The 27,866-nt window shown below is 44.3% G+C and overlaps 3 protein-coding genes across 5 annotated transcripts in view; all 3 read right to left on the reverse strand.

Moving 5' to 3' along the window:
• Nucleotides 1-16,867, reverse strand: part of gfra4a (GDNF family receptor alpha 4a) — a 90,879-nt gene extending 74,012 nt beyond the window's left edge. The window contains exons 1-3 of the mRNA XM_088433607.1: nucleotides 16,834-16,867; nucleotides 16,428-16,489; nucleotides 14,912-14,981 (exon numbers count right to left, since the gene is read on the reverse strand). Of these exons, the coding sequence (XP_088289733.1) occupies nucleotides 14,912-14,981; nucleotides 16,428-16,489; nucleotides 16,834-16,867 (166 nt within the window). The remainder of the gene's footprint in view (nucleotides 1-14,911; nucleotides 14,982-16,427; nucleotides 16,490-16,833) is intronic.
• A 95-nt stretch (nucleotides 16,868-16,962) lies between these two features.
• Nucleotides 16,963-18,421, reverse strand: ap5s1 (adaptor related protein complex 5 subunit sigma 1). Its single transcript, XM_088432360.1, has 3 exons — nucleotides 18,143-18,421; nucleotides 17,451-17,742; nucleotides 16,963-17,383 (listed from the first exon to the last, which is right to left on the reverse strand). Exons 1-3 carry the CDS (start codon nucleotides 18,325-18,327, stop codon nucleotides 17,255-17,257), a joined length of 606 nt encoding a protein of 201 aa, XP_088288486.1. The 5' UTR covers nucleotides 18,328-18,421; the 3' UTR covers nucleotides 16,963-17,254.
• A 1,705-nt stretch (nucleotides 18,422-20,126) lies between these two features.
• Nucleotides 20,127-27,866, reverse strand: part of cdc25b (cell division cycle 25B) — a 46,190-nt gene continuing 38,450 nt past the window's right edge. For 2 of the 3 annotated variants that reach the window (XM_088433839.1, XM_088433838.1), the window contains exons 5-19: nucleotides 26,325-26,513; nucleotides 26,150-26,232; nucleotides 25,261-25,312; nucleotides 24,065-24,103; nucleotides 23,944-23,977; nucleotides 23,554-23,697; nucleotides 23,365-23,484; nucleotides 23,076-23,207; nucleotides 22,911-22,988; nucleotides 22,052-22,240; nucleotides 21,855-21,959; nucleotides 21,718-21,780; nucleotides 21,466-21,564; nucleotides 20,957-21,202; nucleotides 20,127-20,643 (exon numbers count right to left, since the gene is read on the reverse strand). In XM_088433839.1, coding sequence (XP_088289965.1) covers nucleotides 20,503-20,643; nucleotides 20,957-21,202; nucleotides 21,466-21,564; nucleotides 21,718-21,780; nucleotides 21,855-21,959; nucleotides 22,052-22,240; nucleotides 22,911-22,988; nucleotides 23,076-23,207; nucleotides 23,365-23,484; nucleotides 23,554-23,697; nucleotides 23,944-23,977; nucleotides 24,065-24,103; nucleotides 25,261-25,312; nucleotides 26,150-26,232; nucleotides 26,325-26,513 — 1,714 coding nt within the window. In that variant the 3' untranslated portion in view covers nucleotides 20,127-20,502. Of the gene's footprint in view, nucleotides 20,644-20,956; nucleotides 21,203-21,465; nucleotides 21,565-21,717; nucleotides 21,781-21,854; nucleotides 21,960-22,051; nucleotides 22,241-22,910; nucleotides 22,989-23,075; nucleotides 23,208-23,364; nucleotides 23,485-23,553; nucleotides 23,698-23,943; nucleotides 23,978-24,064; nucleotides 24,104-25,260; nucleotides 25,313-26,149; nucleotides 26,233-26,324; nucleotides 26,846-27,866 lie in introns of those variants that run through there. The other variant, XM_088433840.1, reaches the window with a different exon arrangement.

Below are 27,866 nucleotides of genomic sequence, written 5' to 3' on the forward strand. Positions count from 1 at the left end.
TCGTCTGAGAAGGAATTTTACATTTTAAAGGATCGCAAGATGGATTTCCATCTCAAAAGGTTTCTGGAAGAAGCGATTCTTAATCAACACGTATCTGGAAAGAATCATTTCTCACTCTGGAGGCCCCACCGGAAAAAAAAAAAAAAAAAATCACAGTCTGCATTCGAAATTCTGTATCCAAAAACGTATCGTGAGTGACTCTAAAAATAACTTAGTAGTGATTTGAGTCTTTTACAGTAAGGCGCGACGGAACCTTGAAGCGCAAGGGCTGTCAGTAAACGAATGGCGGAGCGGCCATTGTTCCTCCCGCTGTTGTTGTCAACATCTAAACGAGGACACTACAAAAGACGCCAACGCGTAGGCTCCACTCTCGCACCTGACTTTCAAGCCCGGCCCTTTCGCTGCTTTTCGGCTGCTTATTGCAAAGGCATACTTTTTTCTTTTCAACAGTCCAGTCCCAGCTAATAATAAATACACACACACACACACACACATACATTATATATATATATATATATATATATATATATATATATATATATATATATATATATATATATACATATATGTGCATGTTTTTTTTCTTGTGTTGGAGTTGATGAGGTTCTAGTACTGAATGAGTGATCGAATGTCTAGATTCCGCAAAGACGTATAATTCCGTCTTTGGGATGGGACGGTTGAAAAGGTTATCGACGGAAAGCGAGCGTGCGTTTTCCCCGCGTGTTACAACGTTTTGGGAGTATTCCCCCGGCACGTTTGGCGTTCAAGGTAGAGCAGTCAAGTTAGCATGGCGCAGCGCGCGAGTATCTCCAGAGGCACTCTCCTCTTGCTCCGTCCATCCTTGAGCCGATGGCCACGCAGCACTCGCCGACAAGCGAGCTGCTTTTTTTTTTTTTTTTGGTCGCAAGGGAGCCTCGCGTGCGCGCCAAGAGGTATTTATCGCTCTCTTTTTCCAGCACTCTCGGCGTCCGGTCCGACTCGGGCGTGCGAGCGCCCCTCCCTCCCTCCCTCCCTCGCGTCTCCTGAGCGTTCCCGGGCTAATGGAAAACAAGTCGGAGGCGGGAGCGGCTCGTCGCGGCCCCGCCAAAAAGTTTCCTCCGACGAGCCTCCGCTTGATTTGTTTCCTATTTTCAAATGTTGTAACCGGGCTGCGTGAGACATCAGCCTTGCGTGTTTTTGCGGCGGAGGGATCCGGCGATGTGTTCCCGGAGGAAATCATCACTCTCAGACAGCATTTTTTTTTTTTTTTTTCACATTTCACGTGTCAAACATTAAACATGCGCAGAGCGGGCAATGCATTATAGAGCGGGACGCGCGGCAGTCCACTTCAGGATGCCGCTTCATCCCAAGTGTCCCGCGGGAGCTCCCGGAAATGGAAATAATAGCTTTTCGGGTCGGCCGACCGCGAAAAATTTGATTTTTTAGGTTAAAGTCTGGCAAAGATCCGCGAGTGTCCACGGGGGGAGAAATTCCGGATTGTACCTGTCTAGAAAAATGTATTTTGTCTATGAAAAATGAATGTTGGATCCGTACGTTACCCGGATCTGTGAGCGTCCACGGGAAGAAATTCTGGATTTGATCATTTCCAGAGGAATGAATTCTGCCTGATGAAACTGAATTCTGGATCTGCACACGACCAAGAGCTATGAGTGTGGACAGACAGAAATTCTGGATTATGGCCGTCTAGAAAAAAAGAACGAAGAAGAAATTCAGGATCTGACCACAACTAACATCCAGGAAGAAATTTTAGATTTCGCCCGTTTAGAGAAAAGACTTCTGTCTGTTAAGAATGAATTCCGGAGATCTACGAGCGTCAACGGGAAGAAATTCAGGGTTTTAGAGATGTCTAGAGGAATGAATTCTGCCAATCAGATTGAATCCACAACTAGGATCCATGAGTGTCCATGGGAGGAAATTCTGGATTTCATAATAGTGTGGAGAAATTCATTCAGAGAGTAATGAGGGAGCTTCGTATCTGAAAAATGAAAGTGACTGCGAAGAATTGGCGATGGTGTTAGCATTAGCCAGCTAGCTCAGGAGCAGCCGCCGTCCAGCGGTCTGGAGTCTCTCTCTCTTTCTGTATGTTTGTTATTTTGCAAGCTGGCCTCGCTGCTCGGGATGAGTGGTCCCCCTGGACCCACGCGTGAAGATGAGCGAGCCGTCCCAAAATAACTCGGGAACACAACTTTTACATCAGCTCGCGTCGCGGAGGACTAGCTGTTCACTCCTTGACGTTGTTAGCGACGCGCTAGCGCACACGGGCGCCGTTGAACGACGGCGCCGTTTGCGCGTTTGGCTTGAATGCGGGCCTACCTGAGTGGAGCTAAAGGGGACCTGCTTACGTAAGCTCAGCATTTCATCAAGTTCCAACAAGCGACAGAAGGACAGCGCCCAATCGACACGCAAAAGATAGGCTCCATATTTGGGCGCGTGGAAATGTGATATAAAACCATTTCACTCAGAGGATTCCTTTCATCCATCAAAATTCTACAGAAGAGAATTAGGGCCCGCGAAATGGGAAAAAAGTTGGCAGGGTTCTCACGTTCATCTCAAAATTCCGACTTGATCTCTGAATTCTCACTTTAGAGTCTGAATAATAGAATTCTGGCTATTCTCAGAATTCTGACTCCAAGTCGGACTCACTTTAGAGTTTGACTCGAAAGTCAAACATCTGAAAATAAAGACAGCGTTCTGAGTCTAAAGTGAGTCAGAGTTAAGAGTCAGAATTCTGAATAAGAATTCTGGCTACTCCCACAATTCTGGCTATTCTCAGAATTTTGACTCTGACTCAGAGTCAGAACAATGACTTGCTTTTCAGAAGTACGACTTTAAAGTCAGAATTCTGACTAAGAATTCTGGCTATTTTCAGAATCCTGACAAAAGTCTGACTATTCTCAGCTCTAAAGTTTAGAGTCTGAGAATAGAGTTTAGAGTCTAAACTCTGACTCAATTTAGAGTCAGAAAGCTGACTTTATTTTCGGAAGTCTGACTTACGAGTCAGAATTCTGACTAAGAATCCTGGCTATTCTCAGAATGCTGACTCTAAAGAGTCACCGACTTTATTTTCAGAATATTTTAAAGTCAGACTTCTTAAAACAGTCAGAATACTGCCTATACTCGGAATTCTCTGTATTTTTTTTGTTGAATTTATCAGTGCAAATTCTGACGAGTCAGAATTCTGATATTAAAGCGAATTCTGACTTTTAAAAGTTAATTGGAAAGAGTAAATGTCCAGAAGTGTCTATCTGCGCCGCTCCGATCTCTAATCCAGGCGGGCCGGGCCCGATAATTACGACATCACCGCGACAAAGGTCACGTCGATGCGGGCGGCCCGATGCCAACAAACACGAACGCAGCCGCGCGGGCGGGCGATACCTCCCCCAGGGCGTTGCGCGCTCAACGCGGCCGGCAAATTAGAGAAGAGCCCACGGCAGCAATTCGCCTAAATATCGAGCGGCTCTCAAAGCGTCCCCGGGGAAGCGTTGCATTAAGTCGCCTTCAGCTAACAACGCGGTCGATACGCGCAGCTGGCTAAGCTAACCGCTAGCCCCCGCCCTCCGAGGGCTCCGAGGGATGCGAGGTGTCATTAATCTAATTAGCGGCGGCGAGAAGGTAAACCGCGGGGAATTTCTCCGAGGGAACATTTCGGCTTTTATAGGCCGGCGAGTAGCGGATGAATAGCCGTCGCGGGAAATCTGCCGTTAGCGTCCGACCGGCGCGCCATCCGCCGCGGCTAATTAAAGCCGGATTTTCCTTTGCCGCTAGCCAATTGGCCGCTAACGTTCCAGGTGAGCAGCAGGTGTGGCCGATAAAACGTCATTTCTCAATTCATAGTAAAGACGTAATTCTCACTATTATTAGAATGAGAGTTGTTACTTCTGAAAATAGTGAAAATTCTGACTTGAAAGTCAGAATGAGATTTCTGACTTTCAATTCAGAGTGAAGTCAGAATTCTCACTATTATTCCTTTCTACTTTAGTCGCAGCATTCTCACTTTCCTCTCAAAACTCAAACTTTGGTCGGAATTCTGACTTTGAAGTCAAAATTCTCACGTCGCTCACAGAATGGACTTTAGTGTGTGAATTGTCACTTTAAAGACTAAAGTGGGAATTCTGAGAATGGCGTCGTTATTCTCAGAATTCTCACTTTATTTTCAGAACGCCAACTTTAATGTCAGATTTCTCAAATGAAGGTCAAAATTCCCACTCTATTCTCATAGATCTCGGAACAATTCTGCCTTTATTCTCATAATTTACTAAATGATAAAAGCCTGAATTTTTACTTGAATCAGAATTCAAAGTGTTCTGAGAATCGAGTCATAGTTTTTACTTTAAAGTGAGAATTCTGATTTCAGTCTTCCTACAAGCGCGCTTTTTTTTTGATGGACGGACGCAACCGCCGCCCCTTCATTATTCACGTCTCGCTCCGTGCTTGGAAATGAAAATTGAATGCGGAAAACGACCGCGCCGCCATATACGGGCGTTAGAGCGGAAACACGAGCCTGTTTCCACACGTGCGTATTAAGGCGCAAAATTGGTTTATTTATCGGTTGTTTTTAACACTTTTGAGATTCCGTGCGGTTACCCGGCTGCCACTTAGTCGCCGCTCCGTGGGCGGAATGGCGCCGACCAACAACACGTCGCCATCAGCTTGCCAAAGTCGCAATATGTGTTTTTTTTTTTTGTTTTTTTTTTGGAAGGCCTGCTGATCAGCGGCAGGGAAAATGCCGAGGTTCTGGCTCGTAATCACAAAAACGCCTCGCAGGGCTTGGCGGACTCGCAGTCCGACGGAATCGACGGCGTCCCCTATCGGGGCAAGGAAAAATTGAAGAAACTCATTCTGGGAAAAAAAAAAAAAAATTGATCACAGATGGCAGGAAGCCACCACGCTTTCCCGGATGACAACATTTATCACCGTGTGATGCTGTCCGTTAATTTTACGGCGCCTCCTTCCTCGGAGCCTATTTTTTTGGGAGAAGAAGTGGGGAAGCGGCAGTAAAACAGGCCAAAATACAGACTTCAACTTGCTGTCAGGTGAGATGCGAGATATATTCTGCATATGTAAATATATAGACATATATGTATAAATATGAATATATTATATAAATCACATTTATAAATAAATATACATACATATTTTGAAAAATATAAAAATATATACACACACACACACACTGTGTATGTACATATATATGTATATGTATGTATGTATATATGTGTAAATATGTGAATAAATATGTAAATATAAAATATATGAACACATGTAATTAGGTAATTTTATATATATATATATATATATATATATATATATTTTTTTTTTTTATATTCTTTTTTTTACAAAAAATATTTGAACACACACACATATGTAATTATATATACATATATATGAATATATAAACATGTATAAATATTAAAAAATACACATATTCATATAAATAAATATGTATAAAAAAAATATTAAAATATGTAAATACACACACACACGGTATACGGTATATCAAAAAGAATGAGAACGACACTTTTGTAGGTCGCATAAGGTAGTAATGAGAAAAGAATAGTTTCATAGAAAAACAATTTTCATCTTTCCCGTCGCCGGCAGCCGACTAATCAACAGGCAGTTGTTGGGCGTCGACGGGGGTCCAAATCTGTCGATGGCAACGGTCAAACGAGGAAAAAAAAAGCAAAAACGACGCAAGAGTCGCGGCTGACAAACGAGCCGCTGTCAGCTCCGCGTCTGAGCGCAAACTTCATCTCGGGCCGGCCGGTCCGGGAACGTTATCTTGACCGGAACCCAACAGTTGCATTACGGGGATAAAACGGGGCTCGGGGGAGGTCGGCGGCAGCCAAAAGGGAAATAATGACTTCTTTCATGGCCGCGCGAGCTTAAAGAAACATTTAATTAGAAAGCGAGGAGCCGGGGCTACGTTTTAGATCTATTTTTTTTCCCGCGCCGCCAAAGACGCCTCGAAAGACGCGCGATCGACGATCCCCGAGAGGCCGGGGAAAAAAAATAATTAGCCGCCCACGAAGTCGCGCGTCCCCGTCCGGGAAAGACGAGGAGGCGCTAATCATTTGCATATTCCGGGCGCGCTGACAGCGGCCCTGCCAAATTTCGCTCGGCGTTGGCGCGTGGGCGGCAGGTGCTCGCTGCTGTGACAGTCGACTCAATAAATTACTCATAATGACTCACGGATGACATTTTTTTTAAAAGGAAAAAAAAAAAACCCTCTAACGCATTACAAGTCCCCACGCGTCAAATAAATGAGAGCGCGCGCTAACACCAAAAGGGGAAAATGGCGACATTAGCTAAAAACGTGTCTCGGTCGCGCACTTTATACGGCTAATGCGAATGAGTGCGCGACCTTTCTGTCACTTGGTTTGTAAAAGATAATTGGGTGAAAGTAAATTTAGCCGGGCGCCGATAAAATGACCTCAAACTCGGGCAGGCTAAAGTACGACAGAAGCTAAGGACACAAAACATCGGGTAAGGAAACATAAATCAAGGTCAAATAAAATAAACTAGGTTAAGATTGTTTCTTTTCTTAGCTAGAACAAGCTAGGCTTAACATAAAAAAAATCTTTAAAAATTGGTACACTAAATTAATAACAATGAACCGGGAAGATAAGTAAGCTAATGTAATCTAAGATACATCAAAAAGCTAATATTCAGGAAAACAAACAGGCTACATCAAATTCAAGATAGCATTTTTTCCCCCAATGTAAAACAAGCTAACAAAATAATCTCAGATTAGCGAGGTTGACCTAAACTAAGGACAACTGAGTGTAACAATAAAATATTTTCTTAAAATTGTGATAATTAGGCTGATGTAATCTTATGGAATATATTTGCTAGGCTAACACACGCAATACGGAGAGCAAAGATAAGCAAGCAAAGGTTAAAAACGAATCAATAAAACTAGCTAAAATAGATTTTTCGGAACGAAAACAAACTGGGTTAGGCTAACTTAAGATAAAGTAGGAAATCATTTCCTCAACTGCTCGGTTCAAATACTCCGAGTAAATCTCCCAGCTAAACGAAACGATACAGAGTAAGCTAAGAAACGGGGCGCTAAAAACGAACGCGGCCAAAACATACATCTTTGGCCAACTGATGCCGAACGTAAGATAAAGCGGCGACGTCCTGACCGCGGAAGCGTCTTAACCGAGCCGAATGAAGACAAACAAGGCTGAAGCGCTACGGCGGAAGATGAAGTAGCGTTTAGGCAAGCGTAATGTTAGCATGGCTCCAGCGGGCCCTAAAGCAGAGTTACAAGCGGAGGCAGAGGAACTTCTTTATTTATCGCCTACATAAAAGCCAGAAAGGCGTGAAAGGTAATAAGGGCGCGGGACGGGGGACGGCGAGCGGGATAACGCGCACATGGCGGCGCCACCGCCGTACCATTCGCGCGGATTTCACACCCCTTCGTTAGGCCACAAAAGCGCCATGGCGCTTTCACACTAACGCAGTCTGCCTCCGCCAATTTTACGGCGGGGGAAAAAAAAAGCTCTCTGCTGCGAAGCTGATAGCGAGCGCGCTAAGTACGACGAGCGAGTTCAAACGAGGTTAGCGGATTTGTGGCGCCGCTGACATTTTACCAGCGAGGATAAAGGCTAAAGAAGATATAAGCTAAATAACGATATCGAAGGAGGAATTCAATTAGATGAAAAAAGCTAGGCTAAACTAGCATAGTGTGGTTTCAAGGCAAAGATAGGCTAACATATGATAGCTTGCTAGCTAAGGTTACATGTTGAGGACAGAGTAAAGTTAAGATGGTTAAAAGTTAGCAAAACCTAAAACAACGCGCATCAAGATACAGCTTTGCCAAAGGCGAATGAAATCAAATGTGAAAAGCTAAGGTAAACTAGCATAGTGTGGTCCCAAGCTAACACGATAGCTTGCTAGCCTCGGTTACATGTTAAGGATAGACTAATGTCAGTTAAGATGGTTATAAGTGAGCGAAAAAAACAACAGGTTTTCACTACAGCACAACGTAACAATAGGACGCTTCATGTTCCCATTCATTTGCTCTCAATGCGAAAATAAAATGAACTGCTAGAAGCATGGCATTAAATAGCATTCAAGTAAGTCTTTTCCCTAAATTTTTATATATTTTTTTGAAGTTTCGTTTCGTTTCAAAACACTAGCGGACGGGAACACTCAATTTTCTGGCGCCCGGCGTCGTCGAAAGTGTCATCAATTTGGCGGCGGGCCTCGACGTGACGGCTGGAGCGCGGCCATGTTTGCGTCTGGTGTCAGCCGCCGTCCTCCCCCGTACGGCTACGCTTTGATCACGCGCGCACACGTGATTTTGACGCACACACGTGCGTTTGTAACCATTTTGACAGGAAATAAACGTTTGGGTTTTAATCCCAATGACTGCACACTAAGTCCGCGTTTTTTGTCTTCTTTGCCAAACCGAGCTTGAAACCCCGACTTGATGCCCCAAACTTTTGTTTGAATCCTACTTTGCAACCCAAATAATCGCTTCAAGATCCACGGGCTTGAAACGCAAAACCCTACAATGAAATTCTTGAATCCCTAACCTCTCAAAAGCCCAAGTTTGAAACCTCAACCATCCTTGAAACCTTATCTTAAAACTCTAACCCTGAATTGAAACCCTATCCCTGGCCTGTGAGCAAAACCCACTCATTCCAAAACCTTCAATGAAATTCTTAAAACCCTAACCTCTCAAAAGCCCAAGTTTGAAACCTCAACCATCCTTGAAACCTTATCTTAAAACTCTAACCCTGAATTGAAAACCTATCCCTGGCCTGTGAGCAAAACCCACTCATTCCAAACCCTTCAGTGAAATTCTTGAAACCCTAACCTCTCAAAAGCCCAAATTTGAAGCTTATCTTAAAACTGTAACCCGGAATTGAAACCCTATCCCTGGCCTGTGAGCAAAACCCACTCATTCCATACCTTAGCCCCGTTTGAAACCCTACCAGTTGTTTGAACTGTGTCCAAGGTTTGAAGCCCAAACCCTGGCTTGAAATAGGAACCTGGACCTCCTAGCACTCACTTGAAACCCTAATTTGAAACCCAATTTCAATCCATAACAAGAAACCCTCACTTGAAAGCTTAACACCATCTTACAGCACGAATTTCAAAGCCTTACCCTACTTGAAGCCCTTTTTTTTGAAACCCTAGCCGTCGTTCGAAGCCCATCCAAGACCTGAAGCCCAAACCCTGCTTAGAATCGGAACTTTGAAACCCAAGCGGTCGCTTGAATCCCAAATTCGAAACTCAAACCTGTCTTGAAGCCCTAATTTCAAAGTTGGCCCGACTCGGTGTTTGCGGAGCCCCTTTTAGCGATGGCGCGGCTAGCCGGCGGCGCTGGATTTCCGAGGTGATGAATGTTTAAAGTCCGGCCTTGTTTGCAAAACGTCTTCGTTTAGATCGACGACATCGTAAAGCTCCGCCGGCGGATTATGAATAACGACGGCGCCGCGGCCGCCCCGACGCCGTATTGTTCCCTCGTCCATTCAATCATTCATCAGCGGAAAATAAGCGGCGGGGAAGAACGCGTTTGATTGCGCGCGCCTGCCAGCTGAAAAGGAGAACAGGTGGATCCACATCAAACGAAACCTTTGCGGAAAGCGGCCGCCTCCCGCTCAAAAAAGCTTCCGTCAGCGCCGTTTTTGTTCCGAAAGCTAACTCTTGATTAGCAATTAGCGATCGGCCCGGCCCCAAAAAAACCTTTGGCGTGCTACGCGTCGACTTTGACAGAAGGGATCGCGAAATGATGACCTTGAATCTTGCCGGCATTATCAGAAACTCTCATGCGGCTAGCAGCTAAAGTAACGGTACGTATTTCTTTTCGAATCGAGAGCAAATTAATTGAAACATGAAGCAACTTATTGAGAAATTGTGTTAAGAGTGAACGTCTGTAATATTGTGCACGTTTATTTTGTCACAATTTTATGTCGTCACAATTCTCCGACAGGAACGGTAATTTTCGAATCAGAAGCAAATTAATTGGAACGTGACGCACCGTATCGCTAGGTTGTGCAAGAGTGACTGCTTTGCAATACATTGTATCCTTTTACTTTGTTAAATACTGTCAAAAATCTCCGACGGAAACCGCACATGTTTCTTTTCAAATTAAGAGCAAATCAATTGGAACCTGAAGCGCCGTATTGCTAGATTCTGTTATAGGGTGTCTTTTGCAAGTTTTACAAGGTTGCGCACTGTCATCAGTGCCACATTTTTCCCAAACACAAAAAAAACCTGAAAAAAAATCCCAGCCTGGCTGTGGTACAACCCAAAAAAAAATAACCGTCAAAGAGGAAAATAACACGTGTGATGTTTGTATGCCGTCGACAGTGACTGACAAGGGCCGACGGGGGCGTGTCGCCCTCACCCCGAGCGAAGCTTTCACGCGCGGCGCTTTTGCCCCGGCTGACAAACGGCAAAGCGATTTGGCCCGCGGCCACTTTGCGGCGCGACGTACGGACGCGGCGCTCGCTACCTGCTCATTATTTGCGCCTCCCACGTCGTGACAGCTTTTGAGACGGCGGCACAAAGCGCCCACCCAGGTGCCGGCCGCCGCTTGTTTGTTCTCGCTCGCTCTGTCAATCACAATTAGTCGCTCGCAAAGCCATTCCCCGCTTCGCTTCGCTTCGTTTCTGCGAGTTGAATGTCTTGCGTTCCTCTCCAACTTGGCCGCCATATTGGGGCTTTGTGGATCTACCGATGATATAGACAGCTACCAAATTTGATTTTGCTAAACTGATTAAATTGGCACCCAAGGAGACCATTCTGTCCGTTCTCCTCGCGGGCAAAAAGAATCTAAAGTCCGTTGTCTTCCTTCGTTGCGTGTTATTTATCGAATGTTCTAAATTGACCAAAACTTACAGTTCTTGTGGGACTACTCATGATATAGAGCTAGCAAACGTAATTTTGCTAGCTTAGAATGATATCTAAGGCTCGATTGTAAAATTTTACAGGGCAATACAGAACAAAAATGTCTGCGCTAAACCTAAATTGCTGATTCCTGAGACTTTTTTGTGGGTCTACTTATGATACACATGCATAACATTGTAGTAGTTCTCCTCGTGAGCAAAAAGAATCTAAAGCCTCTTGTCTTCCTTCGTTGTGTGTTGTTTATTGAATGTTGGAGGTAGTCTTCCATCGCCTTTTCAAGAACCTTTTTTTACGTCTGCTCTCAAAAGACACACCCAGCAAATTTCACTTTGCCAAATTTAACTTTGAGTGCTTTTTTTCCTGTGGGGAGGGCCTGTGATCACCCACTTGTGATAGCGATGGCGGCCGCGTTTCATGTAGTTAAGTCAAACTGGGTCAAATAAATAAAAAAATAAATAAATCATGTAAATCAGCCGCGTGTGTCTGAAACCAAAAGCAAAATGGCCGACTTCCAGTTACAAATTGGAGGTTTGTCGTTTGACTGACGCGATTTGAGTTCGCCGTCCGATTAAGATGAGAGGCGGCCAAAAATGGAAGCGGCGCCAAAGGTGCCCGCGCGGACTTTCCAAAGGCCCGAGCGCAGCTGCTTCCCGCGGAGGCGGGACTCGCGTTTCCCTCCCGGGAAATGTCAAAGCGGCCGTCCGTCTTTTCAAGCTGCCGCTCACGTCCCAAAAATTCACACATACCCGGAAAATTTTTTTTTCGCATTTTTCAGTCCCCGAAATTTCCCAAACGGAGATATTGCATGCAACTCACCAGTATTTTTTCATATTCACTCATTCCCATGACTCCTGTTTCAACACGCAACAAAATGTCATGCTATTCAGAACTAGTATTTTGTATATTCAAGAACATTTCAAGAAATCCAAAAATTTTTTCAAAATTTTCTCCCCAAAAATTTGTACCTATCACAATTAAAACACCCTGCCCCCAAAAAAAAAAATTAATCCAAAATTCTAAAATTCTACCTGACAACAACAACAGCAATATATATACTTTCTGGGCGTTTTCAGCCGCCTGTATTTGTCAACAAATTCCAACTTTGTCCAAGTCATTCCAAGTTATTCCACATCATTTCATATCTTCTATCTATTTCATAGCTTGCAGGTCCCCTGGACCAATAAAATCATTGTATATATTTATATAACTTGAAAACGACAACCTCAAATGTAAAAATCACTATTAATTATAAAACATTTCAAGTTTTTCATTCATTATTATCAAACCAGTCTGCGGGCCAGAAACGGCCCGCGAGCCCTATGTTTCACACCCATGTTCCAAATGATTCCCCATTCTCCATTCAGCCTTCAAGCGCAATTTCTTTAGAAATGGCATTCTGTAGTTATATACAAAATAATATTTTTTTACTGCTGAAAACTGCTAAAAAGGTTTAGCATCCCTTTCATTCATAAAAATGAGTTCAGAATTGAAAGTTTTTGAAGCATCACGTGGCACGACTAAAACCTTGACTCATTTCGGTTCAAATCGTTTGCCTTTCAGGAAGCAACGGAAAGGAAAAAAGAAACTATTTCATATTTCATCGTCACATACATACATCGGCGATATAAATTATTTGCGCGCGTCTTTTTAACGAGATGGGAAAAAAAAAAGCGGAGCGCGCCAACAAATAAATTCACATTGATGAGAACCTACTCGGCACATGTATAAGAAAGTAGACGAACATGAATGTTTCATATTTCCTACATATGGAAATCGGCTGGCGTTCATTATTGAAATGACGTGCTAGCATGTTAGCCAAGCGTGCTAACGCGCGCTCCGCTTTATGAGCAGAATAACTAATTATTGCGAAGCGTGCCCATGCGTTATTAGCTCGGAAGCGTCCAAGCGCCCCCCCCCCCTCCCCTCCCCCCCAGCAAATGAATAATACATGCCGTCCCTTTGTAATGAGGCACTTTTGCAAAGGCGCTTTTCCCGCCACTGGGGGGGGATGCGCTAAAGCTAGCAGAAAGGATTCAAATTGAGCGAAAGATCATGGGAAACTTTTTTTTTTTTTTAACACAGTAAACAAATGTTTTGCGCTCCATTGCGCCGTTCGGTAATCAAGCGTGCCGATCGCCTAATAGCAACATTTTCTTTTGGAGCGGAGGAAAAAAAAAAAAAAACATTTAACTGTGTGGCACTTTCTGTCGAATTAAAAAGTTAGCGGTGCCACAAATTTTGGGTGAGGGAGAATTTGGCTTTTCGGTTTTTGGACAAAAAATGATTATGGTGTTACGCTATGTATTTATTTATTTTCTTTTATTTAGGTAAATAATATCTAAAAAGAACCTATAAAAAAAACTATGAAATTTCCACAAAAAAAGGGAGTTTGTTTTGTTTACTTTTTTGTTTTTTTAAAAAAATACAATAAAAACATCAATTCCATACATTTTTTGGCCTGGTTTGACTTTGAAGGAAAAATAATAATAAAATAAGAAAAATTTTATGTTTATTTTTTCAGTATTTTGTGAGAAATAAATAAAAAAAAACATGGGCTAAATACATTTAAATAATAGTAAACAAAAAAGTTTTCTTTTTTTTCATTTGTTCCTTTTTTAGGTTATTCCTTGAAAGTAAATAAAAACATCAAATCAATATTTTATTGTCTGGTGTGACTTTGGAGGAAAATTAGAGATAGTGAGTTTGTTTTTCATTTTTGTTTACTTTTGGTTGGTTTATTTTGTTAAAAATAAAATCATAAACTCAACACATTTTTGTGTCTGGTCCAACTTAGAAGAAGGAAAAGACATGAAAAAAATCCACCAAAAAAATAAAAGGGTTAGGGTTGCCGATGGAAAATTTAGTTGATGTTTTTTTATTTTCCTAGGCGAGACAAACAAATACTTTGCGCGACCGCCGATGAAGCATGCAAACGGCGTAACGGCTGGTCACGGCATTGGACGCTTCGCGGGGAGAAGACAACATCAGCTAATTAAGCGGAACAATGTTTCCAGAGACGTTCGCGACCTGGAAATGCGTCCGCACTGGATAATTAACTCTATTCACGCCAACTGATTGGATATTCTTGCGGATGAAGAAAAACGCCAAAAGCCAAACACACACACACACACATACACATACATATACATATACATATATATATATATATATATATATATATATATATATATATATATATATATATATATATACACACACACACACACAAGTCAGATTAAGGACGAAACAAATGCGAAACGGCGGCTTCCTGTCCTCCACATGAGGCAGCGAATCAATTTGTAGGAGTAGGATGAGGGTAAATTAAAAGTTTGCCTAGCTTTTATTGATAAAAAGCAACAGCAGGAAATCTAATTGAGGGGGAGACGCGCAATAAACGAATTGGAATTGTGAATGTAACGCCATTCCGGACGCTAAACACAAGACGGCGGGTCTTCTCAGAAAAGTTGGGCCGGGAAAATGGAAAAGGAGGTTTTGAAGCTGCAGGAAGATATGCTTTTTCTTTTTTTCTTTTTTTTTTTTGGGGGGGGGGGCATTTTTACATTTGTTGTTTTTCATTTAGAGATTAGACCAGCACTGAAACATTTTCAACATAAAACCTTCACACGCTTATTGTTAAAATAATGCACAAACATAACAGTAACATGCCTGGTTATGTTTCCTATATGTGTATTGCATATTTAAAATATGTAGCAGTGAACGTATCGGTAGTTAGTGTTTGTTGACCTTAAATGTAATCGCTAGCATGCTAATACTAATCACAATTGTTCAAGTTTCATATGAATGGGACATAAGAAAGAATGAGTTATATCCACTCTAATTCAATCTTAGAAGATTATTAGTAGAAAGACTCAGGTTGATTTTTGACTAAATAATCAAAAGGATAATCCATGTTATCAATGGTATCGATAGCTTCTGAAGTGAATTAGCATTTGGATTGACAAAATGAAAATGAAACTACATTTGGCAGAATTGAAACACACCATTTGGGGAATGAAAATAATATATCTGTACGTGTAATTCTTACCTGGGGCTGCTTTCCTGCATCGGGCCCCGGACGACTTTCGAGCATGAATTCTCCTCTTCAGCGGAAAATCCTGAAGGAGGAAGTACGTACGCATTACAAAAACGATCAATTATTAGCAAGTCATTTGCAGAAAAAAAAAATAACCATTGTGTATCAAAATGTTATTCGACTCAAAGGTACTGTTAGCAAGTCGCACTCATTAGCTTAGCGTCTTTAGCATGATAACATATTTCCTGCAAATAGTTTTAGCATTAGCATCATTGCTAATGTCACTGGCGTTCTTTTTCCACGGCACTTGGACAAAATACCAACATTGACGTCAAGACACGACATCGCGTGTTTTGGTGGTTTAGCGTTTAGCCTACAATAGCTTTGCTAGCTATTCCAATGCTGTTAGCATCGAGGCTTAAAAAAATCAAACCAAACAAGCGAATAGAGACTCTAAGAGGAAATTAGCATAGTTTGCACGTAGCGCGACTTCCCGCCTCATGCTAGTCGTTAGTATTAGACGTAAGTGACAGCACCAGTCCGCCTCAGTGCACTTTTATTTAATCCCGCTTAGCTTTTTGGGAAATATGTGCCATTGAAATTCATACGGTGCGCCGGCAGCACTGAGCCCCGCCGCATTTTACAATAGCCGTCTAATGAGGCGGGAGAAGAAGAAATATTAGCTTGGGAAAAAAAAAAAGACCTTAAAGTTATTCAACGAGCAGCCTCCGCGTTTAAAGATTTTTTTTGTGGTTAGAATTTTAGGCAGATGGGAAAAGAAGGCATAAGCGGAGGTGTTCTCCAAAAGGAAAAGAAATGGAAATGAGCACGGCACTTAGCATTAGCATTAATGCTAATACTTAAGAACAAATGATCAGTTAAAGTGAATTTAGTTTATTTCGGAGCAAAGTCAATTCTGTTAGCATCAGCGTCCATGACTTTAGGGTTGTTGTTTTTTTTTTTTTAATGTTCCTCGCTAAAGGAAAGCAGCTTTGGTATATTTGTCAAGTATCGCCGCCCATTTTAGCGGCCTGGACCGATCGGTTTTCCGCAAAGCTCCCCGCCGATTTCCCCTCTCGGGCAGGTTTATCGGTCGGGTGTGATTTTAATCTCCACTTGACACCCGCTCATCCGTTTAATCCAAACAGCTGTTGGCGAGCCAACAACAACTTCCTGCGCCGCGCGCCATTAATTGGACGTAATTACAAAAAGCGAAACCGCTGCTGCTGTTTGTTTTCCATGTCTGCAAATTTGTTTTTGTTTTTTTAAGAGCGATTTTATTTTCGTCTTGCTGTAGTAGTTGGCAGCGATGTGAACGAACGGCGACATAGTGCCCCCTAGTGGCCAAAACCTAAACTGTTGCTTCAAGCGTTTGAGTGGTCAAAATCGCCGATTTCAATCTCACGTACGAATTAAATTAGGAGTACAAATTTTTAGTTTATTACTTTAATGACATACAGCCCCAGGTGCAATCAAAAATCAAATACGAAAACGACCAAAAGTGTTTAAAAAGTGCATCCAAACTTACCTCGCTGGTGATAATGACGTGCAGCTGGTTTCTGTCTTTTAGAGCACTTTTTTCATGCCAGCCTGGTACGATTTTATTCCTTGATAAAGATTTTGACAAATAAAACGATTATCTTTTGACTGCTCACTTCCATTCTTCTTTATCGCTTTCCTTGGGGACTTTTAATGATGCGCGGTTTTGCGACGTCAGGTCTTAAAAACAAATATTGAACATTAAATGAGCGCACCTCGACCCAGGGTATTAATAAAACACGCCAAGTCGAAGTAAAAAAGTAAAAAAAAGTAAAAAAAAAAAAAAAAAAAAAGGTAGGTTTGGATACTAAAATAAATAAATACAATAATAATGTAGAGAAATGTCGCGTAAAATCATCGAAGGTATACAAACCCCAAACTAACCTCTCTCTTACTGCAACAGCTCCAGTCACAGCCCAGTGACGTCATAATCAGGCGCCACATTAAAGTTACCGTGGAATAGTTTTAACAACAACAAAAAAAATCAAATGCACGGTGCTTCAAATCCACGTGGCTGGAGTCAATTCACGCTTACAAACATGACAAACGTAACTTTTATGGCACACAATTATAATTTCAATATATGCGTTTTCAGCGTGAATAGAGAATTGTGATTTCCGAGTTCAGTTCGTGAATTTGTTGTTGAAGACATTTGGAATGATCCCGGAGTTGTCGGGAGGACATCTGTAAAGTCAGACTGTCCCCGAAAGCAACGCGAGCAAGCTTCACATGCTTGACGAGGCTTCGTTTTCTCATCAGTACTCGACGGCTGACTGCCGGCCAGCCGGAGCGGAAATGCCGCATTCCAAAAAGAGGTCACTTGTTCATGTAAGCGGCCACGTCTTTTTCCAGACTCTGAGCGAATCGGTGGTTGAGGAAGAGCAGCTGGCCGTGAGGAAGAAGCCGACTCAGCAGGACGTCCGCGCGCTCGCTCTTCAACAGAATCTGGAAAACGGGCAGGCGAATTCATAAAGATTACTAATACTCGATTGCGAATGCTTGTAAATCTCACCTCGCTCCCCTGTCCCAGCACGCGCAGGTGGTCCAGACAGTGTCTGGCCAGGTTCCGGAGCGTTCCCTCGGCCAGCGGCAAGTTCTCGTGGGGCTGGCACAGCATGACGAAGGACAAAGAGTTGACGGCCAACCAGAGCGCGCTGACCTCCTGCCGGAAGGGGTCGCCGCGGCGCAGCCTCAGCACGCCGCCGTCGGCCTCCCGCAGGGCCGCGGCCTCCTCGCCGGGCGGGGTCTCGGCCGGGGGGCGCCCCGAGGCCTCCCGGCGCAGCGAGACGGCGCTCTGGACCTGCCTGCTCCCAAAATGATAAAAACGCATTCATCTTCACCCGTGGCATAATAATATCAGTACCCGCGTATGGTTTCGATACGTCGATACCAGCGCGAGTATTCTCCGTTCGAGTCGCCGTCTTCTACTTTTATACATTGGCATAGATTTAACACGATGATGAAAGATTGCGAACAAGACTGACTCCTTTTCGCCGTGAGTATTGGTGGTTGGTATTGACGGCCTCAAAGAGTACCCACTACCTTAAAATAGAGTCAGTATCAACCTGAATCAAGTACTTAGTCTCGATACTGGCACATCCCAAATACTACTACTACTAATGATAAATAATAATAATGGGATTCTAATATAATAATACAGACCAATTGAAAAAGTAACAAAAACAAAAAAAACGGCGTAAGTACCGGGCCACCACCGCGAGCTTCTCGGCCGACAACAGTCGCCTTTCCTCGGCGTTGAGTTGCCGCGGCTGGCCGCCCTGGAAGAGCGCCTCGTCCGGTCCAAACACGCGGGAGTAGAGCACTCTGCTCTCCCCGGGAGCGAGCGCCCCGATCGGGCACACGGTGTGGATGACGAAGGCGAGCACCATCAAGATGACGAGAGTATCCGGAGAAGCGAAAAGAACGCAACCAAGTTGCTTTTGTTGTCAAGCTCGGAGAATCGCTTCCGGGTTTTGATCACATGACCACCAGGCATATGCTGCTGCGTTACATCGTTACGGCCACAAGAGGACGCTTACGTTTCACGACCATTCAATTTGTTGGAGTGTTGAAAAAAGAAAGTAAATAAAATGAAATTTTGAAGAAGGCCTAAATAAACGCTATTCGTTGATCTTTTACATTCCTGAACGTCTGTGGGACTGAACAAAGTCACAATCAAAACTCTTTAAAAATAGTGTAAGTACAAATAACACGATTCTAACGCTTGCCACTCCCTGGCCGCGCTTCCGTGTTTGATCACGTGTCTGCTGTTTCGTTACAGCCACCAGAGGGAGCTCACGGGTCACGGCCATTCAATGTGCCGTATGTGCGCACCGGATTGTTCAATTTCTTGGGACAGTTGAAAATAATAGCGAATAAAATGCTATTTTCAAAATACAGGGAAAGTAAAATGTCTTGAAAAGCTTTTTAAATGGCAACCAGAAAGTAACCTGCCAGAAAATATCTGCACCTGCACGGAACAGCAGTTGTTCCCATCTCCATATTAAGTTCTTTGTATAAACAAAAAAATCCGTCAATTTTCCGTTATGCTGTAAAAAATGTAACTATTCTTTTTTTTTTGCATATTTACAAAAGCTCTTCCAAATAGGTAAAAAAAAAAAAAAAAAATGTAATTTTCAGTACATGTCGCGCGCCGCTTCAAAATTGACGACAGGCCGCAAATGGCACCCGAGCCGTAGCTTGGACACCGCAGGCTGGCAGCAGCTGTTCTAGCGCACTGAGAGGCCCGTTGTGTGGGGATCAACGCGACAGTCGGCAAAAAGTAAACCCGGGCCGCCGTTTAACAATTCGTCAGCTGCGCGGTCGACCTTTTGACTGGGCTCACAGTGGTCGATTATGCGCCCGCCAGCACTTCTGTGGCCGTCCCTCAACTTGACGTTTTCACACCGACGTTAAAGTTTGACTTGATTTGGTCCTCAAACAGCGGCAAAAGCCAGCACCAATGAGCACAACAGACTCCAATTTTTTTATGATTTTACATACATATAAATGTGCAAACATACTTTTAACGGTCAATTTTTATTCCAATTTTCTATTTTTCATGTACAGCCTATAAAAAACAATTCAATTTTTAAAGTATTATTCCATAATTCTCTTAACACCTACTACACTAGTTAAAACACTGGTCCACATTTATTTCATATATATTATAGTGTTTAATTGCACTGGAGTTTAAAATATATTGTATGTATGCATACATATGTTAAGCATGTGAACTAAGTGGTTGATTCCAAAGCATGGAGCGAGTTTAAAAGTGGCGCCAGAAACGTGCGTGGGAAGGCCCCGTCTCCCTGGCTCGCATGTCCACCGCACGTGACTTCCTGTTGAACTCCAGTCAGGACACGTCACGTGTCTGCCGCGGAATGCGCGCACGTGCCTTGGCGGAGGCCACTCCCAAGGCCGCTTGGAGAGGAACAATTTGAATGTGCGCGCGCCAAAAGTCCAAGCACTCGCAAACGCTCCTGAGAGAAAAATGTTTGCAATGTCGTCGGTTCAGAGGCGGAAAGATCTGCAGCGGAAAATCTCAAACGTACGCTATATGAGCCAAGTCCAGATGAAGCCGCTTTCATCTTGGCACGAAATTTGAAGACGGCGTGAAAGTTTTTTTTATCCCTAACAACGCGTGCGGTAATGGTAAGCGAGCAAAGAAGAGACATGTGACGCACCGAGGAGTTGAAACTCTCACTCATATTTATTGAACGGCTCTCAAGAGAGTCGTGCACCAAAATTGGGAGCGCTCAAAGAAAATCGGCGCGCGAGCGAGCGCGAACACACACACGCACACACACACACACACACAAGCGCGTTTGCGCAAAATCAATCATGCGTTGGCACCCCAAACGTTTTTGCGCTCCTGCAGGATGTCAACAAATCTCACTGCAAGTTTTCTTTGGTGTTATTAGCACCCTCGCAACAGGAAATTGACGGTAGAAAAACAAGTTGGGGAGGGGGGGGGGTAAAAAGATGCACCTACTCCCAACCGGTAGGTATTTAAGTACTGAGATGTGTTTCGGCAGTGACAGTATGCGGGAGAGGTTGGGCGCTCACAGCTTTTTGAGGCGGCTGTACATGCTTCGCTTGCTGCGCTCGCCGGCCCACGAGCGGCTCTTCAGGCGACAGTTCCTCAGGTCCTCGCGGAAGTCCTCGTCCATCATGGGCCGGTACGACTCGGGCTCGCATTGCATCTGCCGGGCCGGCGAGACAAAAAGGGCTCAGTTGGAATCAGTTGTTACCGAGTAGAATAAGTAAGTCCAATTTCGATTATATGGAGACTACGCTCCGGGATGTGCTTTTGCAATCGGCATTAAAAAAAACTGACAAAAATGCACATTGATGCAAGGATAAACTGCAGGCCAAAATTTGCTGCCATTGACAATGACGGAATCAAACCGAATCTCATCTCGTTACGGCGCTCGACGTGTTTGGAACACCGAGGTAAGGTACCAAAAGCTCATTCTTTCATAGTCAAGCCAAGTGTACAGGCGGAATATGAATCACCTGGAAAAGTGGGAAAAATTCCTTGTAGCCCCCCTTGAGCACGTAGAGCTCCGGGTAGTGGAGTCTGGGGTAGTCGTTGACGGAGCGGTCGCGCTGGCGCACGTAGCGGCACATGCGGGGCCCGCGCTCCGACGAGAACTCGCAGTGGAACATGATGACGACGCGCTTGTCCGGGCTGGACGCCACCACCGGCGTCTGCAGCAGGAAGTCCTCCACCTCGTCCTCCAGGTAGAGATTCATGGCCCCCTGCCGGACATCAAAAAAAAATGTCAAAAGTGCCGGCGTTTACTGGTGGCTCGGGCTCAGTTGGAGCTGGGTCTTAGCCGCTAGCTAGCAGTGCTACATATGATAGACATGACTTTTTCATTTGTGGCATCAACTTAAAAAAAAAAAATCAATAAATCACAAATTCATTCACATTTTAAATGTTAGGTTACTAGCGTCGGGATTTGATTTACATTCTAATCGTTACGAATACAGTAAATGTTTGCACTTTGTTGCCGTCTCACCTTGATGTGTCCGCCGTCGTACTCGTAAGGGTAGCGGCAGTCGATGATGATGACTCGCTCCACCAGGTGGCTGAACTCGCCGTTCATCGCCGCCACCACCTGACCAACAGGCGACATTTCGGAAATGCCCTTTAACTTCACATTTCATGTGATGTTGCTTTTTTTTTTTTTTTTTTTAACCTTTACAGGTTGAAAGAGCTTTTTCAGAGGAATATTTTAACTAACAAAGACAGCTCATCTTTCCTGTCTTACCGTTTCAGCTGTGATATATTTGAGGTCCTGATGTTTCCCGTCCACCGTTGGCAGTGCGTAGGGCTAAAAAAAAAAAAAGCAGATCAAGGAAAAGCGTGCGCACGGTCGAGTTTGGGGCCCGTCGAGGTGTCGCTCACTTTGCTGAAGTCTCCAATGAGGTCGGCGGTGGCATCGTTCCTGTCCAGAACTTTGTCGATCTCCGTCTGACAGAAGGACTTGGACCTCTGGAGCTGCATGCAAGCCTGAAGATGGCAGCAGGAGGGGAAAAAAAAAAAAAAGAAAAAGTCACCTCCAATCAAAGAGAGAGGGCAGGGCTGCGGTGAAAAGCGACCACCTTGGGGGAGAAGACGTCCCGCTCCTCCGCGGCCGTTTCCGACCTGGCCAGGCTACGACGCCGCTTGACCTGCACCGGCCCGTTTTCGTCTCTGGGGCAGTCGGGCCGCTTGGCGCAGGGGCGCGACACGGGAGGGCTGGGCATGGACGGGGAGCGGAAAAGGCTGCGGGGCCGCCAGCGGATCCCGGGCTGAACGACGACAAGACGGGCTTCCCTTTAGACGGGTGACCGAGATAACCTTGGAAAGCCGCGAAACATCCAAAAGAAGCTGGCGCGGACGGCGACGGAAAATGAAAAGTCCGGCGAGTACTTTGTTGCCTCGGAAAATGAACCGCAAAGTAGCCTTCTAAACATGCTGCATTGGAGATTCGGTAAATCGGATGTGCGTGACCTCTTTTGCACATATTCACTAACGTAGAGCAAATTTGGACAAAAAAAATGTCCATATTTTTCAGACTATAAAAGGGTACTTCTCAGGTCTTGTTCTTTGTTTTTTTGCAAGCCACCAATAAAGGAAATGTTCAAGGTGTCTATTTATGGAACAACTATGAAAGAGAACATAAAAGATCAATCAAATCTTATATTAAAAATATAAAAAATACGAATTTAATAAGAGCTTTCATAAAAGTTTGACATGTAAATTCGATATATATGAATGATGCTTAACATGTAGGCATGTTCATTTTATTGAAGCTAGAATGTTGCGAGCAGGCCGTGAAAAAGGCCATTTTCTGCTTTTAGGTTGCCACAGAAAATGAAAGTAAAATGGCTGGTCGCTAAGTAGTCGAACGTTCAACGAGGCTTTGATTCGGCATCGACTGGTTGCGAGCGAGTTCACGTCCATTCGTCACCGACTTACCGAGTCTTCCACAAAGTCGTTGGCCGCTAGGGGCGCGGAGATCAAGTTGGCCATCCCTTGGGGTGTGTCTTCAGTGTTCTGTCACAAGAGAAGCAGAGTAAGCACACGGGCGACGCCTTTGGGTGCCGTTGCGCTTTATTTAAAAAAAAAAAACAACATCCCCACCTCCATGCTGGCATCAAGCGCATCCATGAAGCCGTCGTCGTCATCGTTCATCGACGCGAGGGAGGAACATCGAAGGAACAGCGGGCTGTCGTCGCTAAACTGCGGCTGGTGCGCGGAGGCGGGCGACGACAGCTGCCGCGGCACAACGTTCACAAGTCAAGCATAGTTTTCTGCTTTAAAAAACAAAAATCAATACGGCCCCAACTACAAAACATTAAAAGCTGCTACGCCGCCTCAGAAAGTCATACGGTATTTTGATGGCCGCTCGTTGGGTGGAGGGCGTACTTACCATGAGGGCCGGCGCAGAGTTGGGGCGGTGAGCAAAAGCGTCTTTCGGGGGGGCGCTGTTGACGGGGCAGATTCCGGCGCGGGACGCCGGCTGGGCGGGCTTCTTGAACTCGAAGCACTCCTGCGACGCAGAGGCAACGCGATGACGTCAAAAGGCCGAGTGCGCTACACTCCGCGCCGACGGACTGACCTTGGGGACGTTCTCCTTGTTGTCCCACGGAAACGAGGAGGGCGAGGAGGCATCGACACCGACGGGCTGCTGGCCAAACACGCCGTAACGATTTGCGTCCGATTCGGAGCCCTTCAGAGGCGGACTGAAGCAAAGCAGCTGAAGCTGAAAGAAAAAAAAAAGGTACGGTCACGAGACGCTCATGAGACAAGATGGCGGCAACGCTCTGGAATTACCATGTAAACATTCTCTACTTGGATTATGGACAATCACGTTTTTTGAAGTAACAAAACCAACAAACAATTATTTGTGATTTTGAAGTATCCCATTCATAAAGAGACAAATGAATGGAATGCGATTTCATGGCCAGCCCTACTTGGACGCTGACGGAGAAAGTAAGCGGCTACTTACCGGTAAGGAGTTGTTTCGCCTGATGGGCATTTTTCTGCGAGGGGAAGGAAAGAAAAATTTCAAGAAAAGCAGACGGGCGCCAACAGTCAATGATTGAAGAGGGACAAAGACGCGGACTTACTCGTGGACACGGCTGGACTGTTGAATGGCCTTCTCAAACCTGGGGGACACACAAAGATCAGTGTGCACTTTAGGAACATTTTCTGTTGGCAGACATTCATGTTCATTTGATGAATTCGTTTTTTGCAAGATTTGGTGAAGTTTCAAAATCTGGTGCTTTTATTTTTTTCATATTTGGTCATTTTTAAAGGGGAGGTCAAGTCCATTTATATTCTGATGGAGGTGCCCAATAGGAACATTTTATGCGGACAGACTTGAAGGTAGTAGTTTTTATTGATCTCTTTTTATTCTGGTCAACTTTAGCGGCGCATGACAGCAGGTCTGTTGAGGAACGGGAGACAGACGAGCGGTCGGGAGGAAGTCAGGGGAGCACCTGTATGCTAAACCAGGAGGGCGGGGTAATCCAGCAGATGCCTGGCGCTTTTGTGGAGTGAGGGCCTCTTTTGTTTGTCAAGAATGGGGGAGCGTGTCCCATTCAGCGTACCAACCACTTGGAGGGAGGAGGGGGGGGTGCCCTCATTTTCCCGGCCTTGCTCCTCCTCCACCTCCCATTGAAATAACAGCGCATGGGAAGAGTGTGCCAAGGATCGTCGGGAGCGCCGGGGTATCATTAGCGCCCGAGAACTCCTCGCAAGCTAACAGCTGTAAGGGAACTCAAAGAAGTCTCGGCATGGCGAGCAGACGCCGCTGTAAAGGAACTCCCAGCTGTCGGCGCATAGGCCAGCCCGCTTCGGGAAAGGCGTGCTTCTTGGACAATTTTTTTTAAATCCCCGAAATTGATCTGCCATCTTTTTGGGAACTTTGCTTAGAAGTGGCGTTCAGATCCTCAAGCAGCCAGCGGCCTTTTAAGATGCGCATGGCCAGCAAATTGTATGCAAATGGGTTCAAGTGGTGGAGAGCAAACCGTTTCTCAAATTTCCAGAAAAGCCTCACACCCAGTCGTAAGGGGCTAATTTTACACACAAGGTTTGTTACTGCGAATTCCCACTGATATCAGATACAAATACTACTACTACCACCACCTGCTTACATTCCCAAGCCGAAGTTTGTCGGAATTTCCCCAAAACGATGTAATCTGATGCATTAGAAAGCGGCGGGTTGAGCTGTTGAGGTTTTCGGCTTGCAAGGGGGGGGCAGGGGGTTTGGGGCTCATGAACAGTCCCGACTGGGTTAAGCCGGCGTGCGCTTTTTACTTACGAGTCCTCCATTTCCAGGTTGTCCATGGGACTGGGGAAATCTATGCCGAGGCCTGCGGGACCAGAATTAAACAATTAAACAACAAATCTTCCATGACATTCCACATTAAAAAAAAATTGATATTTTTAATTCATGTGTGTGTCTGTTCTATTCGGGGCTATTCTCAAAATGATATAAATGATATAATTTTCACTGGTGAATACTGTTACTTTTTTTCCTGCGTTTGAATGTAAAGGTTCAGTGAAAATTACGTCATGTTTTGAATGAAACCAAAGAGATTCCTGAAATAGAAAAAAGGAAAGCAGCCTCTTTTGCTTAAATGTGTTTTGATTAATAAATGTTCGGTGCAACAACAAAAAAGGTAATACAAAATCTTGCTACTAAACAGGGGGTGGCCAATTATTTTATTTTTCCCCAGCAGCCACAAGGGAAGCAGAAAATATTGTAATAATGTTCAAAATCAAAACTGGTGGACTAACATGGGGGACATACTGTGGCTTGAAGATTAAATTAACATTACAAAAATGAGGTTCTCAAAAGGGAACTAAAGCACCCCAAAAGTGTGATGCCAAACATGAGACTTAAATGTAAATGCATTTCTTAAAAGCAACATTTCACAGGCAGACTTCAAATGCAAGTGTCTGCGCAACAATTTCACCTCATCCATATCCGGTCCCCTTTGCAAAATGTGTGCACATTCCTGATACATATTCATTTCTTTACAGACTTTAATGTGCACCATAGGGTTAGGAAAAGGTTTATTTTCGGAATTTTACCATGACCGGCTTTGCATTGCATCATACAGGAGAAGTGCGATTCGCGATCCGGTCGATCGTGATCGACGGATTGAGCACCCCCAATATTGTCGCCTATCTTCTGTGGAACTCACCCGCATCTGAGGAGACGTCCGAGGCGATGGAGCACATTTTCTCAAGGCGCGCATGCGCACTCCGCTTCGGTGTATCACACTGACTGCAAAACAGAAAATAACAAAAAATAACAAGTCAGCAAACACGCAGAGTTACTTTATACATTTTCAAAACGTAATTCGTGTGAAAATGTACCTCCCGAGTCCCACCAGTTTGTTCATATCCAGCGCTAGATTGGTAACGGGGGAGAGCGCCGCGTTTGCTGCCGGGGAGAAGAGAGTCCTGCAGTGGGCCATCTTGTGGCTCGTGTCCGGCGGGAGAAACGAGGAAACGCCGGGGATGTCGTCGGGCCTAGTCCTCGCACCGGCGCCGAGGGGACGAACGCTGCCCAAAAATTCATCCATGTTACGCCTTTTCCTTCAAATTGGTCCTCGGAGTATCCCGTCCCGCCTTCGGTCTTCCGTTTTGTTTTTTAATGAAATTTGGCGCCGCCAATTAGCAAGGTGGCCCGAGTTGCAAGCTAACTTGCCTCCTGGCAAAAGTTACGGAAACATGTCCACATGAGTGATGGCGCCCGAAAGGGGGTGGCGAAATGGAAAATTCCGCAATTCCGGGGTGCTAAAGATGCATAGTTAGAGGGAGTCGGGGCGCGGCAGCACAAACGCGGCTCCCGCCTGACAGCCTCCGCTTTCTGCTTCTGGGGGAGAAGGCACACCGGATCCTTATTTACGTTCAAAACAGAGGCCTCGGAGCGGCATTCTAGCAGCCAATCAGCGCCGTTGTTTCCCCCCCTGACCAATCAAAGCGGCAAACGAAACCATGAAGGAAGTCTTTAAAATTGTATCTTTTTTTTTTTCTCACTTCCTTTTTTCTCCTGCTTTGTCTTGTTTTCTAGCTTCAGTATGCAACTGCCACAAAAATCAAAGCAATTATCAGATTCAACAAAACCTTCTTTTGAAATCAAAACAAAGACGTTGTATTTAGACTGGTAAAAACTAGTGGCGTCAAATGATTACGTCTTTAACTAATTAATCGCGATTAAACGCGTCTTCAACAACTATTTTCTGCGAAACTTGTCGCCGGTATTTATTTGAAAAATATATTGAAATGAACATGAAATAAATAGATAAAGATATTTGTTCCAAGACTTGTGATGCTTGCCTTTGACTCTTTAATGATTCTTTTTATGCAAAATAAAACTACCAAATCTAATGCAACGTGTAAAGTTAGCAGCTCAGCTGCCACACAAAGTAAGATTGTTTTATGCTTTATAAAATGTAAATTGATCTCCACGGGTACATGCTTTAACATCTCCAGTAAAAACAAACCATAGCATGCACACAAAACATATTTATACTGGGGCTATTAACACAATATAACAACAATAAAGCTATTTTTATCATTTATAATTCCGTTAAAGCGAGTCAAAATCCCTGAATTACACAATGGCTCCCACAAAAAAAAGTAAAATATTTCATTTGGATTGCACAGTACCGTTCAGTAATGTTTTCACAAAACACGGGACTCAAAATCGAGTACAATTGTAATCTATATCATAATTAACGGATAAGCAGTTGAGAAAACGGATGGACAATACAAAGAAACAAACGAAAGCTAACATGTTCTGATATAACAAAACCAACTAATTAAACAGCAACATTTTACAGTTTATTGACAAAACAAACAGGCAATGTGGACATAACTCGCTAAACGTCACATTTCCTAAGCACCCCCGCG

This window comes from Hippichthys cyanospilos, chromosome 14, assembly GCF_059441005.1.
Source record: "Hippichthys cyanospilos isolate Australia breed blue-spotted pipefish chromosome 14, RoL_Hcya_1.0, whole genome shotgun sequence".
NCBI lineage: Eukaryota > Metazoa > Chordata > Actinopteri > Syngnathiformes > Syngnathidae > Hippichthys > Hippichthys cyanospilos.

Excerpts from the sequence above, each read along its gene's own strand:
- ap5s1 (XM_088432360.1), bottom strand. The coding sequence starts at position 18,327 with ATGGTGCTCGCCTTCGTCATCCACACCGTGTGCCCGATCGGGGCGCTC. Across the intron at positions 17,743-18,142 it reads AAGCTCGCGGTGGTGGCCCG|GCAGGTCCAGAGCGCCGTCT; the intron begins GTACTTACGCCG and ends TTTTGGGAGCAG. Across the intron at positions 17,384-17,450 it reads TGCTGGGACAGGGGAGCGAG|ATTCTGTTGAAGAGCGAGCG; the intron begins GTGAGATTTACA and ends CCCGTTTTCCAG.